This window comes from Echinops telfairi, unplaced genomic scaffold, assembly GCF_000313985.2.
Source record: "Echinops telfairi isolate 266 unplaced genomic scaffold, ASM31398v2 ScPeMD7_31;HRSCAF=116, whole genome shotgun sequence".
Lineage (NCBI taxonomy): Eukaryota > Metazoa > Chordata > Mammalia > Afrosoricida > Tenrecidae > Echinops > Echinops telfairi.
The window spans coordinates 3,473,960-3,489,392 of NW_022103928.1; the positions used below are offsets into that span (position 1 = coordinate 3,473,960).

At 38.9% G+C, this 15,433-nt stretch overlaps 1 protein-coding gene across 1 annotated transcript in view; it reads left to right on the forward strand.

Moving 5' to 3' along the window:
* Window positions 1–15,433, forward strand: part of CNTN3 (contactin 3) — a 387,846-nt gene that overhangs the window by 255,886 nt on the left and 116,527 nt on the right. Inside the window, exon 6 of the mRNA XM_045289985.1 lies at window positions 6,452–6,602. Within this exon, the coding sequence (XP_045145920.1) occupies window positions 6,452–6,602 (151 nt within the window). The remainder of the gene's footprint in view (window positions 1–6,451; window positions 6,603–15,433) is intronic.

Genomic DNA, 15,433 nt, shown 5'->3' on the forward strand with positions numbered 1-15,433 from the left:
GCCAAAACCACGGGACTGGTTTCTGCCAAGTCGATTCTGACTTACAGGAAGCATAGAAGACATTAAAAATAATATGCTGCAATGAAATTTGGGGTGGAAAACATTTTATTTTCCATATTGGAATAGTTCTCCTTCCCCAAAAGAATATGTTTACACAATTAAATGTATTAGAAATAAATCTTTTGCTCTGTTCTCTAGACAATACGCTTTTTTAGCTGCCATCTTAAAAGCCAAGAATATCTACTTGGAAGAGTTTCAGGTGCTGCGTTCACAAACCACATAAATATAGACTTTTACTGAAGTCCTCAGTGCGTTTATCCCCCTTCCAGTAAGATGTGCTGACATTGTTTGCTGCCTTTAATTTGCTATCACATTTATTCGATGCACTGCTCAATTTGAGTGAGCAGAGGATAATCGTGTTACCCTTATTTAGACCCTATTTGTGAAAACATTAGATTGTCTTTTGTTTTCTTTCAAAATGTGTCTCCAAGTCACTTTGATTAAAAAAGAAGAAGAAGAAAACCCACTGAATGACAAAGGATTCGCATGGCAGGTGACTTAAGTTCAGTGAATATTTATTTGCAGTTTACCCAGGAGAAACATTCTGAAGCTGCTGATGACTGACCATTGGGCTCTCTTTCAGCTGCTCAGGTCTCGCTCTGTTTGAACCCTCATTCCCTACCAGGCTGCTAATTTCTGAAAGAAAATGCCTTTCAGTAGGAAATCAAGAAGAATGGTTTTAGCATGAAATACAATTTAGAATGGGCAAGTAGTTTATATCAGAGATAGAGAGAAGATGAGCTAAGTTGCCATAATTCGATTTCAATTTCTGATAAAGAATAACAATTTTATGAGAAAGAAATGGAAGGACAGATCTTCCTCTTGGTTGCAATGAAACAGAAGTACATAAACTGGTTCTCCATATGGAAGATGCAAATGTGAATCCCACGGTAGATATCACATGCATAATGCAATGTGAAACCAGTAAGACATCGCACCTCCCAGTTTTGGATCTAAAACGCAAGCTGAGACTTGGCTGAATGTGCCGTGTATATTTAATGACGTTCATTTTAAATGGTATGTTGCTTTCATCTGTAGAAAGAATTTTCCAAGTATCTTCTAAAATATAAGAGAAAATGATAAACTCGCTTGATCCAAGTGATTTGCATACGTAATTTAAAGTTGCTTCTTTTTCTGGTAAAAGAAAATCATATTATGATTCAAATTGAACCAATTTATCCATCTTTTGCTGCTGTCTTTCTAATTTGCACAGAGGTTCATAAGATGCTCACTGGTCCGTATTTAATTAAGTTATTTCTAACTTGAGGGAAGTGTTTTTCCTTCAGCTCTAGAAGTTTCTCCTCTATGGATGTTAATTTTTAGTGTGTAATTAAGACTAGTCTCGGCTGTCACTCACATATTAAATTGTTATCAGTTGCAGGCTTGGGATCCAAACACACACTTGCAAAGTAAAGTCTAATTTGTTGACTTGCATCCCAAACCAAACCCATTTTTAAAATCCCTGCTGCCAAGTAGTCAGTCCTGACTCACGATGGCCTTGTGTGTGTCCGAGCAGAACTCTGCTGTCATAACTGGGGCCTTTTTGAAACACAGTCAGATCTTTCTTCAGACTCAGAGGTGGATGTTTTCAAGTAGCCTAGCCCTTATCCATGTGTGCCAATCGCAGACTCTTCACTATCTTCTCATAGATGAAGGATATATTGAAGTGTGCAGAATTTTAAAAACAAAGAGAGCATAATGAGTCTAGTTTAGCTAATGACAGATTGCAACATCTGTTTTAAATCCAGAAACATTTCCTATTTCTACTTAGTAAATAGTGAATTCCATCTATGTCTAATCATATGCTGGATAATTGCTTGCAAGCTTATAGCCATTGATATTTAACTATATACAATTTATTGCAAAACATTGCATGGTTATATTCATTTATTTTGTTATTGTGTAAATGCAGCAAAGCCTCACTGGGTTAAGACTGTAAAGGATGTGGAAATAGCTGTGGAGGATAATCTTTATTGGGAATGTCGGGCAAGTGGGAAGCCCAAACCTTCCTACCGATGGTTAAAAAATGGAGATGCTCTGGTGCTAGAGGTAAGGGTACAAGCTTGTCGATTCCCCTCTCTTCTTTCTCTTAAGTAAATGCAGTATCACGTGCCTAGTAGAGAAGTAGAATGGTAAGTGTGCACACTCCTGCATTTGCATGTGAGTGGTATAAGGAAATAAGGATTCAATCAGGCGTCTAGTATGCCAAGGAAAAAGCCTTTAAACATCGCATTTCATTGGGAAAAGATGTCTTGTGAATTTAATCTGTGATGTAAGATGCTATGTTTTGGATGTTGATATTAAAGGAGACCTTACTTGAATCAAGTGCAGAATGTCAATTTCTTTTTCTGTTTGGCAACTTTGTGCGGCCTCTGCAGAATAAATGCATCTATTAGCTGGCTGCACTGTTACATAGGTGCTCATTTTCTCACTCGCCTCCATTCTGTACCCTGTAAATTGTGTTCTTAAAAATTATGTGCAAACTTCAGTAAGTTCTTTCAGATTTCCTTCCCTAACTAACTTCTCTCACAATGTAAACATCCTGATAAATATTTGTTTTTCCAAGAAGCTTTTGAATGTGCAGAGGTGATATTGTCCTGAAATTATTTGCATGACTTAAAACAAAATTGTGAAAACCTTTCTAAATGCCGAGAAACAAAACAACTAAATGCCACCTTTTCTTTAGTCTGAACTTTGAACGGCATGGACAAAATAAAAAGTCTGCAATGTTTTACTTGTAGGTTTGAATTATTTACATTTAAGCAGATAAATGTTTATTAGTATTGCCAATGTGTAGTTGTTACGATAAATCAGTCCTTTACAATTCCAAAAGGAAAGGGTACATTTCAGGTCATGTTGGGGAAAATATAGAAGGTTGCTGTGTAATTGAAATGTTAGTCAATAATTTTTTTGGCCATTCAAAATGATAAATCTATTTATATGCGAGATGATTTTGTTATCATTTAGGAGAGAATACAAATAGAAAATGGTGCCCTTACAATATCAAACCTAAATGTGACAGATTCTGGAATGTTCCAGTGCATAGCTGAAAACAAACATGGTCTCATCTATTCCAGTGCGGAACTGAAGGTTATTGGTAAGACTGAATTTCTCTATATCTAGATCTATATAAGCTTTTACAGAAACATATAGCTACATATACATTTGCCCCAAATACCTCCCTGGTTGCAGCAACAAGATGTTGATTTCCCATGTTATTTTTATATTAGATTTCGACATCTAGCAATGTGTACAATACTGCAACAGAATTGCTCAGGGCTACTGATTGTGGCATATATACCATACATACTCGAGAATAAGCCAACCCAAATATCAGCCGAGGCACCTAACTTTACCCCAAAAACTGCATTAAAAATGTGCTGGAAAGCCCGGCTTATACTCGAGTATATATGGTACATATATGTTAATAACTATTTAAGAGACAGACAACAATTTTGGCTGCTATTAGGTTCCAAACGTTGAAGTAAGTTATTGGACGGGAGAAAGTGTTGGCTATCCAGCTTCAACAACCTAACCAGCGTCTTTTAAGAGAATGAGTGACCTGGCCTCTGTCGATGGTCTGTAATTTAAGTACCAATATTCAAAGTAACCATTTATTCATTCCAAAGGAATGGTTTTTGTCATTAGTTGCTATGCTAGCAGCATCAAACACTGAGCACACTGAATCTGTAATTAACTAATGTGTAACTGTTTGAAATTCTGAATTATTTTCTTCTTCTGTTTCCTTCTCTAAGTCACAAGGTAAGAGAGAAAATCTGACATTATCCCTAAGATTACTTTAATTTACATGACTGAAAATTCTACCAAAAATCAGTAACAAAGATGAATAATTGTATGTATGAAGGAGCAAATGCACAAAAAATCAAATGAATGAATGGATAAATTGATATTAATTCTCCATATAGTTAATATGTAGAATTTCAATTTCCGTATAATTTGATCCAAGGTTCCAAATAGTAACCATATGCAAACCCTATACAATGTCTCCAGCACAATCCCTCTATCTCCTTCACCACCTTTAATTTGGTGGAAATTATATGGCTTTATTGGAGCCCTGGTGGCATAGTGGACATGCATTTGACGGCTAACCTCAAGGTCAGCAGTTCAAAGCCATCAGCTGCTCTGAAAAATAGAGACAGAACTCTCTGCTTCCATAAAGAGTTACAGTCTTGCAAACCCACAGAGTAGTTCTACCCTGTTCGACAGGGTCACTCTGAGTTAGAATTGACTTGATGGCAGTGAGTTTGGTTTGGGTTTGGGAAATGACTTTCTTAATTGCTTAAAAAGAAGTCACCCTTCTTAACGTCACTAGCCCTGTGCTCTCTGATTTGAGTCATGGACCTGTCACTGGCCCAATTCTTAGGACGAGGGGCCTAAAAAGCCCTGATTGGCTTAATGGACTAGTTCCCGGGAGTGGGTGATTTTTTGCTATGAACAGATACCTGCATATATCTGGTGGTGTCTTTGGTTGTTCGTGTGGGCGTGGACACGAGGTGGTGTGTGCTGCAGTCATCAAGTAAGTAGATGAACCAGGGATGGTGATACACACCCCATAGTGCACAACCCCCTACAATAGAGAATCCCTATCCCAAATGTCAGCAGTGTTGATATTGAGAAACCCTGGTTTAAAGTAAGGCAAGTCTGTCCCTCTCGATGCCTGAAAGTTAGATACACGTCTTCTCTAGCCAGAAAACAACTGAACCTGTTGGTCATGTAACTGATTTTGACTCCTACTGAACCCTTGTGCTACAGAGTAGTAGTGCTCCATTGGGGTTCCCGACATGTAATTTTACATAAGCAAATTGCCAGGCCTTTCTTATATGACACTGCAGGCTTGGTTTGGGTTAGTGGCTAGTTACAAGCTAAGATAAGCCACGAGCTTATCTTCTACACTAGGAGAGCCAAAGCCGGGGGAGGGCAGATGCCATCCAAAGCCTAGCTGCTGCTATCAGTGATCTATAGGTGGTGTCCTATGGCAGAAAGAGGTGGGAATTAGCCCGGAGATCTTAACTTGAACTCTTGATCCTTTCTCATAGTAAGTTAACTTGATGAGCCATCATTCATTCATCTTTAAAATGGAGGGATTCTACTCAGTTTTCCCCATGGGGTGGTTGAGTGACAGAAAAAAAAAAAGATATGCATAAAAGACAGGTGATTTGATCCAAATAGGAAGTTTTTCCATTTGGATGTAATAAAAGTTATTATTTCCTCAGAATCATAATTTGTAAGGCCAGTTACCTCTGTATATGGTTTCTTTGTCCTCAATTATATAATCCACCATAATATCTCATTTTATTAAAAATTAAATTATAGTTAGAAGATTTCTTCATAAGACAGAGCATTAGATGTTTGAGGAGGTGTACAAGGTTATTTACTTTTTCTGCAGTTACTGTGAAGAGTGAGTTTCTGACCAACATTCGACTTTCTCCAAATCATATCATTTCATTCCAATGATGTGGTACTATGTATCTTGAACAAGTATTGTTTCATTTGAAGTGTTCTCTATGTGTTATAATAGCATTTAAGGTAACAGTATAAGATTTCATATACTAATACATGGTATATATGAGTGTGACACATATATAACAATTGTAAAACCCACACACATATATAATACATTAAATAGTATACTGTTACATTGCATGTATAGATAGATAGATTCTAACTTGAAAGTTAGCCTAACCATATTAATTTCATAATAGGTTTCTATAATGGATTTTTACTTCTTTAAAAAAAACAAATACCCATTTATAAACTATCAAGGGCTCATGCGGGAGGGGGGAGCGTGGAGGGAGGGGAAAAATGAGGACCTAATGTCGGGGGTTTAAATGGAGAGAAAATGTTTTGAGAACAATGAGGGCAATGAATGTACAAATGCGCTTTACACAATTGATGTGTGTATGGATTGGGATAACAGTTGTATGAGCCCCTAATAAAATGTTAAAAAAGAAAAAGAATAAATAAATTCAATACTCAGGTTTTATTCTAAAGAGATTGAGCATAATGGAGTGAAGTGCTGGGTCCAGTTTGGTTTCCTGGTGAAGAACAGGAGAGACTAGCAACTATCTTGTAAAAGCACTCTATGAGAACTGCCTTTCTTTTATCTTTTAAAGCTTCAAGAAAGCTTTTTTAAAATCGAGTATAATCTCCTCAAGATTTAGAACTTGCCAGAAAGCATGAAAGCAGGGATGACTCTTTGGCACCAGAACCTGATGTGTCACTTGATACATCGTATGTCAAGTGCTGACATCTTGTGTGCGCAGAAAACTTCCTGTATGGTTCCAGCGTCTACACTTAAATCTACAAGGATATTTTTAAAATTAAATTAATGATCCAGTTTTCCTTCTCCCTGTTCTTTCTTTCTTATCAGCGGCTGCTCCAGATTTTTCAAAGAATCCAATGAAAAAATTGGTTCAAGTGCAAGTGGGCAGTCTGGTCATCTTGGAGTGTAAACCCAGATCCGCCCCCAGGGCGCTCTCTTTCTGGATGAAAGGAAAATGGATGGTCCAGGAGAATGAAAGGTATTCTATTCTGCTGTGTGAAAAACAAAACAGGAGTTATCTACCTTCTCCTCACCTGACATAGAGATGTGAAAGAGATGTCCCGTATTTTAGCATTTGAATAGTGTATGGAGGGTCTTAAGTGCCCTTTAATAATATCATTCTACTACCTCTGTCCTTAGCTCCTGGTAGTCACCAGTAGACTAGTGTCTTTGTGCACTTATCTATTCTAAGTACCTCTCATAAGATTTACACTATTTGTCTATTTGTGCAGATTTAATTCATCCAGGGTCTTTTTAAGATTCATGGGTGTCATAGCTGGTATCAAAACGTCATTTCTCTTTATGGGCAAATAATCATCTATTGTATGTATATATAGACTTTTGCTTATTTTTTCATTTGCTGGTGAACATACTGTTCCATATTTTGACGATTGTGACTAGGTCTGCAGGGAATATTTGTAAAGCTTTTCTGTTTGAGTACCTGCTCTTGATTCTGTGGCATTTATATTTAGGTGTGGAACTGCTAGTTCTTCTAGTAATTTTATGTTTCACTTTTTGAGGAATTGTCTAACTGCACAGGACTGGAAATAGTTTACATTCCCACTAGCAATGCATAAAGATTCTATATGTTCTACATCTCCACCAAGTATCATTTTTCATCTTTCTGATAACAGCAGTTCGTTGTTTATGACGTTGCGTGTTGCTGTGGTTGAGACTTGAGTTGCCTTGATGAACAGCACTGTGGAGCACTGTTCCCTATGTCTAATGCCCATTTGTGTATCACGCTAGAGAAATGGCTGTCACGGGCCTTTGCCTAAGTTTTGATTGGCGGGTTTATCTTTTTGTTGTTAAATAGTACTAGTTCCTTTCATATTCTGCATACTAAATCCTTGATATATAGATAGATAGATAGATAGATGTACACACACATATATATGTTTATCAATTAATTATTTTGTAATCTGTAGAGTTTTAATCACTAAAACCACAATATTTTAAATATGTAAATAAATAAGTTTTAAAACGACAAACTCTGTTAGGGTCTATCTTTACCTGACAGTGAGTCTCTTTGGTGCCTCTTGCCCCTTCAGAAAGGAGCTGGGTCACCATTCAGACACAATGTGCTGCTGGGCAAATAAGCCATGGCATGGTTCTGACCCTAAGCAGCATGTTTGCCCTGCAGCTAGGGGCTGAAAGAACTCATTTAAGGGGGCTGTGGTAAGCCCAAGTCTCAGAAATTACCTATAAACTCAGATCAACATAAACCTACCACCAAGCCTGTAACCAGGACAGTCATGAGCCCCTGGATCTGAGAGACAGCAGTGTCAGTTAGCACAACCTAATAAGCTGTGTTCTGGGGCCTTCTTTGCTCAGCCTGTCCAGGACTATCTGGGACGAGAGGCTGTCCACATCCAGGCTCAACTAATTTAAAGTGCTCTACCTGTACAGCACGTGGCTGGTCCTGGTTGTATATAGAACTCTTGCCCATGGCAATCATTTCCTCAGAACCATCAATGTGCAAGAACCTCTAATGTTGATGAAGTCATCAATGTTTTCTCTTCTTGTCTGTTCATTTGGTGTTACATCCAACACCCTGTTATCGAAACCAGGATGATGTACTTCTTCCTCTGTGTGTTCCTTTTCTAGATTTTTGTGTGCTTTGTGTTTGCCATTGAGACAATGCACAGAAAACACACTAATTCAACTGTTTCTACCATTTATTGACACGTATGATACTTTTCACGTGGTACAGCCATTCTGATTCTCCTGCAGTTGGGCGATCCTTAGTCATAAACATAAACTCCCTGCTCCCTCCACAACCTGTCTGATATTTCCAGTGGTTGTCAATTTGATCCCACATAGTTCATGCTGAAAGAGCGTAATGCTCAAAGCAGACTTTTTTTGGTTTAACTTGGTACACTGTCATCCTGCTCAGTTCCAAGAAGACCTCAGGGGAAAGTTTTGTCTGAAAATTTAGAAATTATCTCAGGACTGTATTTTCATAGGTTCATCCAGCCTCCATGATTCCCTGTTTTTTAAAAGTTTTATGCAAAAAAAAAACATTGTATGCTCTATTTCTTTTATAGTAAACATTTTGAAAGCAAAGCAGAAAGGATGATACATTTAACCTTTTCCCACATTGTATGTTTTCACAAAGATTTCCCTCCTCGTTCGCCCCAGGTAGAAGGTCTCAAGCCAGAATGATAAAAGGAAGTCTCAGCCTTGGACACAGCCCCTTAATCCAGTGGAACAGCATCTCAGCACACAGTAGAGAAAACAGTGCGGTAGCACATGCCGAGTAAAAAGTAATGTCGCGGTTAGCGCCATGCTTCTTTAGAAGGAGGAGTTTTTGTTTTGTTTTTATTTCATGGCCATTATGATAGCATTTAACCTGGAAAGTCAGAATTGGGCTAAAAGCAGATTCTGGAAACAGGCTGTTTGGGCACCAATCTTTTTCTTTAAGTAGCTCAATGAGGTGATGCAGTCTTCCTAGCTGTGCCTCATTTCCCCAATCGGTAATGGATATGGTGATGATCGCACTTCATGGAATGAAGATTTCTATGTATATGAAGTGCTCTGTATAAATAAATCACTTAATTTAGAGTAGCATCTAATGAGAGTAAAAAAAGGTGGGGGGAATGATTATTTGTTATGTGTTGGGCTTCGGTCTGCATAGGAGGAAGTTCAAACACACCAGCCTGGGCTTTCTACTCCAGTCCATAGTTAGTCTCAGAAACCCACACGGGTCACTATGAGTCAGCACTGACTCGATGGCAGTGAGTTTGGTTTTGGCCCGACAGTTTATTGTACTCTAGTCTAAGTCATTCATAGTGAACCGGTTCCAATGTGTGATGGTTAGCTGTTAAATCAACTTGACTACCTGGGTAAAGGAGGGGTGTAGCCTTTTGTATAAGAGGGCAGAATCAGGCTCTCTCTTATGCCTTCACCTTGTGAGTCTAGATCCAATGACTGGTTAGCCTGCCAGTCTCAGGAGCCATCAGTGGACTGCCTGACTTAGATTACTTCAGCCTACCTTGGATTCATTCACCTTTGCATCCACCAACCTGTGGCCCTTCGGCTTCATCTTCCTGCTTCCTGTTCTTCAGCTCCTGCACCTGCGTGAGTCAGAAGAACCTCCAGCTTCTGACATACAGAATTGAACTGGACTTACCTACTTGTATAACTGTGTAACCATTTCTTTCCAAACGCATACACATTCAGGAATCACTGCTTTTGGTTCTCTAGAGAACCCACCTAACACACAATGGAACCTACTGACAAAGAGGATAAAATTGGACTTGGTGACCTAGTTCTGAAATAATAGCTAGTGAAAACATTAGTAATAAATGCAAAACATCATCTGAAATAGTGCCAGAAGATGAGTCCCTCAGGTGGAAGGTCATCCAAGTGCAGCTCAGAAAGAATTGTCTTGGCAAATATAGCTGATCTTAAAACATGGATACAATAACCCCTCTGGAAGCTTCATTTACTCATGTAGCAGGATGCAAAGTGGGGAGAAACAATGGTGAAGATCTGTTGATAATCGGAAGGTGGGAAATACAGTATATGAATCTGGGAAAATGGAAGTCATCAAAAATGAAATAGAAAGCTGGAAAATCCACAGAGAAGGCTTTAATCAACTCCAATGGGCTGGGGTTGGCCAGTGTAAATTGGACAGTTATGAGACTACCGTGTCAGGAATGCCCATTTGAAGTGAAAGCCTATCACACTTATCATCAACAAGAACATTTCAAGATCTATGCTGTACTTACAAAGAAGATCAGTTAATAAAGCCATTACTCAAATATATGCACCAAAAACAAATGCCAAAAGTGAAGAAATTAAGAAGTTTGACCAACTTCTGCTGTCAGAAACGATCAACTATGCAGTCAAGATGCATTGACCATTATTGAGATTTTAAAATGTAAAGGGTGGGGGAGGGTGTCAGTAGTTGAAAATGCAGCCTTGATAATAGAAATATTAGAGATCCCATGATAGAATTCTGTAAGACCAATGATCTATCAATTTGAATGCTATTTTTCAATAATATAAATGGAGACTATATATTTACGTATACCTTAATTCAAGTTATATATGTGAATCAAATCAACTACCTTTGTTTAGAGAAGCAATAGAGACATTTAGTATCACCAGTCAGAATGGGACCAGCGTTGATATAAGAACAAGCCATCAGTTGTCCATATGCAACTTCACATTGAAGTTGAAGAATATTAAGTGCATGAGAGCCAAAGTACAATTCTCAAGAATGGGTTTGATATATTAAACCTGAATGAATGAACACCAGACAAATTGGGGGATGACAAGTACATTACATGTGAAAAAAAATTAAAAAGCAAGGCATAATTTAAAAAAATACGGGAGGGGGGAGAGCCTGACATTTGTTCCTGAACATAGAGCTGCTACAGTGAATGGGATCAAGGATGAAGTGAAGCATCATATGGAACATTCCAGAGGGACTTGAGATGGACAGGAAGTGTCTTCATGCAATGTGACCATGGGGCCTTTATCCAGCTGTGAGAACTGGTGATAAAGATCAAGTCCAAAGTTGCAGGCTTTAATAATTTTATCAGCAGAATATTGGTTGAAGGAAACTTCCCCAGAAGCTGGAAGGAATACAGAGAACTGGTCAGTACTTCTTTATTTCAGCAGGGAGTAACTGATGAAGAAATGATGGAATCTACTGAAGAAGTGCAAGCTGCACTGAAGGCATTGGCAAGAAAAACAATCATAAGACTACACCAAGTGTGACAGAACACCAACTGAGATTTTGTGTGTTTTTGTTTTACAAATGGATGCAAGACTGGAAGCACTCACTTGCCTGTGCCAATAGATTTGGAAGACAGCTACCCGTCCAACTGACTTGAAGAGATTTCTATTTTTGCCTATCCCACAGAAGGTGTTCTAGCCTAGTCTTCTAGTGACACAGATGAAAGAACTTTATAGAAGAAAGGACTTTATATCAAGAAAGCGTTCCCACCCAACCCAACACAGTCTATGGCTCAGATGCAGGCAGGCGACTCTCAAGCCCACACAGCTAACAGTAGATGAAGCAGGACGTCAAAGCTGAAACCTTGTGCAGAGTTGCAAGGGTCCAAGGTCCATAGGCATGGAGTAGAGATCAGATTGCACCAGACACAGTAGGCTGCATGGCCCCAGACATGAAACACAGCGCTCCGTCAAGCAGGAAGGTGAAGAGCAAGCAAGAGAGAGAGAAAGTCTCAGTATCTTGTCTAAAAAGGCCACACCCCAAGTAGGCACCATCAGTTCTGACCTGATGGATAGGTTGGACTCCACAGGTTCAAGTTGATATGAAATCTAACTAGCATAAAAAGTTATTAATTAGAATTAATTTATAAAGCAGTATCATTAATACCACACAATTTGCTGAAGATAATTCAAAATCCACTGCAGCAGTACATTTTTGGAGAACTGCCAGGAAGTCAAGCTGAAAGAGGACTTGGAATAAAGGATACAGTTGCTAATGTCAGATGGATCTTGACTGAAAACAAGGGAATTCCAGAAAGATGTTCACCAGTGTTTTCTTGAACATGCAAAGGCATTCAATTGTGTGTATAATAACAACTTATGAATAGCATCACTAAATATGAGAATTCCAGGACACTTAACTGTCCTCTTAGAGAACCTATGTGGAAAGCAAGGGGCATTGATTCTAACAAAATAAGGGATCGTTTGTGGTTTAAAATCAGAAAGAGTATTCATCAGGTGGTATGCTTTCACTATATTTAATCAATCTGTGTGGAACCACTAATCCGAGAAACTGAGTGACATGGAGCAGAATATGACGTCAATGTTGGAAGAAGGCTCATTAACCATCTTCAGTAGGCAGATAACACAACCTTGCTTGCTGAAATCCGTGAGAGCCCAAAACATGTAGTGATGAATATCAAACACTCCAGCCTTCTTCCAGGATTACAAATTAGTAAAAAGAAAATAAAACTCTTCACAACTGGGCCAATAAGTTGCATCTAAATAAATAGTGATTAAAAATTTGAGTTGTTAAAGATTTCACTCTACTTGTATTAATTAGAACCTATGAAAGCAAACAAATCAAATGATATGTTGTCCTATGCAAACTACTCTTTAAAATATTAGGAAAGCACAATTATCACTTTGAGGGTGCAACTGACTCAAATCATGAAGTTTTTTTTTTAATCACTTCTTGTGCCTAGAAAAACTAGACAATGAATTAGGAAGACAGAAGTAGATTTGATGTATTTTAATTACAGTATTGGTGAACTATATCGAATATGCCGTAGGCTGTCAGAGCAGTAAAGTGAAGCTAGAACGCTCCTTCGAAAGGAAGATGACAAGAGTTTGCCTCATATATTTTAGTCATGCCATCAGGCTCAGCAGTCCCTGGAGAAGGCCAGCTTGCTGGGAAAAAGAGGGTCAGCATCTTTAGGAAGATCCTAAATGAGATGGATTGATACAGTGACTACAACAATGGGTTCAAACATAGCAATGATTATGAGGATGGCACCGGAAGGTGTTTCACTTTGATAGGCATAAGGCAGCCATGACATAGAACCAACTCAGAAACAAGAGCAAACAAGATGACTATTTTGAAAATGCCATATGCCAAGTATCATGCTTAGAACTTGTAGTAGGGAAAGTATTGACCTCCATATCTTAATCCTGGGAGTATGTGAGCATGTTACTTATACCCGGAAAAAAGGCAATTATAGTTAAAGGTTTCATTTAGGTTGTTAATGAAATGATCTTAAAATAAGTCAGTCACTTCTGACTCATAGAGACCCTATAGGATACACTAGAACTGCTTCTTGGGTTTCAAAGGCTGTAAATCTTCAAGGAAGCTTCTTCCTCATGTGGAGTTGAACTGATGACTTTGTGGATAGCAGCCTAACTCACAATCCACTAGGCCACCACTCAGCCCTGGATGAACCAGGTAGAAGGTTTGGTTAGATGATTGTGATAGGAGAAGGGTCATGTGCGATGTGAGAGGAGAAAGACTCATTGCTTTTACTAGCTTTGAAGACAGAGGCAGGCAAGCAAGCACCGAGGTATTGCAGGGGATCCCTCAAAGCTGAAAGCTGTTCCCCAGTGATGGGGACCTTCGCCCTTTAACCAGTGATCCGAATTCTTCAGAGAAACTGAGAAGACAAAGAAACTATTCTAGGACCTATAGAAAGGAATGCAGCCCTCTGACATCTTGACTTTGACTTCTGGTATTTTGCTGTCTCCACTTTGCTAATGAGAAGCTCAGAGTTTATGTGTGTCAGAGATTGTCTAATTTGCCCGTTGTTGAATAGATAGGCTGTGCATCATCACCACTATGTATTTTGCTGGCACATTGCTTAGGGAGCATAGTATTTTATTAGGGGTCACATCCTTTGAATTCTTGAATATCGTTTGCTCAGTACAATGTACTCATCTCAAAAACCCCAAGGCCCAGAAATGTGGATCTCCTCTCCCCAGTTAGGAAGCCATGTTTATGACAATCAAGTTGAGTTCAAAGTTATTTTTATATAAAGCTGGGTTCCCTTAAGTCTTTGAGGCCTCCATAAAGGAGACACATGACAGGGTGACAAGGCAGCACTGTGCGCTGAGTGATTAACCACCATTCAATCAAATGCCAAACCATGTGGAATAAATTTATAGAATAGGAATTTAATCAACAAGGACTCACAAAGATTAACATATACATTACATAACTAACATTAACATATACATAACAGTGTGTAGAGACTCACATAGATTAAAGTATACATGACATAGCATTAACATAGACATCGCTGGGTATAGAGACAAAGAGCCCTGGAGGTGCATCTACTAAGCACTGGGCTGCTAAAGGAAAGAATGGCCTTTGGAACCCATCTCGGAGTTTATCAGGGAGAGATGTGAAATCCTCCGTATGAGAAAGTGTTAGCTGTCACCTGCGTTGCTATGAGTCATCATTAATGACCTCCAGCAACAGCAGTTTAAGTGTATTCAGGAAAAATGGTTCCAGAATTTAACTTGGGATTCCAGGTGCAGTCACTTTCTACCTCAGAATAGTAAGAATCATAGAGTAAGTTTTATAATATCGCTAAGCCTCCTTATCCATAAAAGAAAGGTAATAATCCCCACCTTACATGGTTGCTATGAAGTATTCAATATAAATATACCCAATCAGTAGCCAGTCCGTGGATATCTACTCATGACTCCAGGTATGCAGTGGGGGTCTGTGCTCCACAGAGCTTCCCTGGCTGTGACCTCGGGAAACAGATTGCCAGGCCTTTCTTCCAAGACACCTCTAGATTGATTCCAACCGGCTACCCTTCAGCTGAACACTTCACTATTAATGACATTGACTCCAAGGTCTGATATTGATAAGTCCGTAAGAATGAGGTTGCCCCTTCCACAGCTAGCTGCAAGCGAGGCTATTTAAAAAAAAAAAATCTGGATTCCAATGTTCCAAATTAAAAACTAGGATCTTGTTTCCAAAGAGATAGAAGAGAATGGTTGCTTTTCCAGCAGGATCTCATGGTCATAAATGTTAGGTTTCTCTGTGCTTTCCAGGCCTTCTGATGCTCTGCTTCTGATTGAATATTTCTAACGTCGCCCCTTTAAATAATGATCAAAGGCTTTTTTCTGACAATGACTTTAAAAGAGGAGAAATGCTCTAAGGAGTGGCCCTTAGTGCTGCAGACTTTCCTACTCCTGATAATTTGGGCTTTGCTTTTATCTCTTTGGATAGCGAAAGCACAGATGAGCCAGGTCCTTGCTGCTCAGGGAAAAAGCTGCTAGACGCAATTATTGAACAAGTTGCGGATTTGATTCTTCTCCAAGTTCGCTGGAAATCAGAGC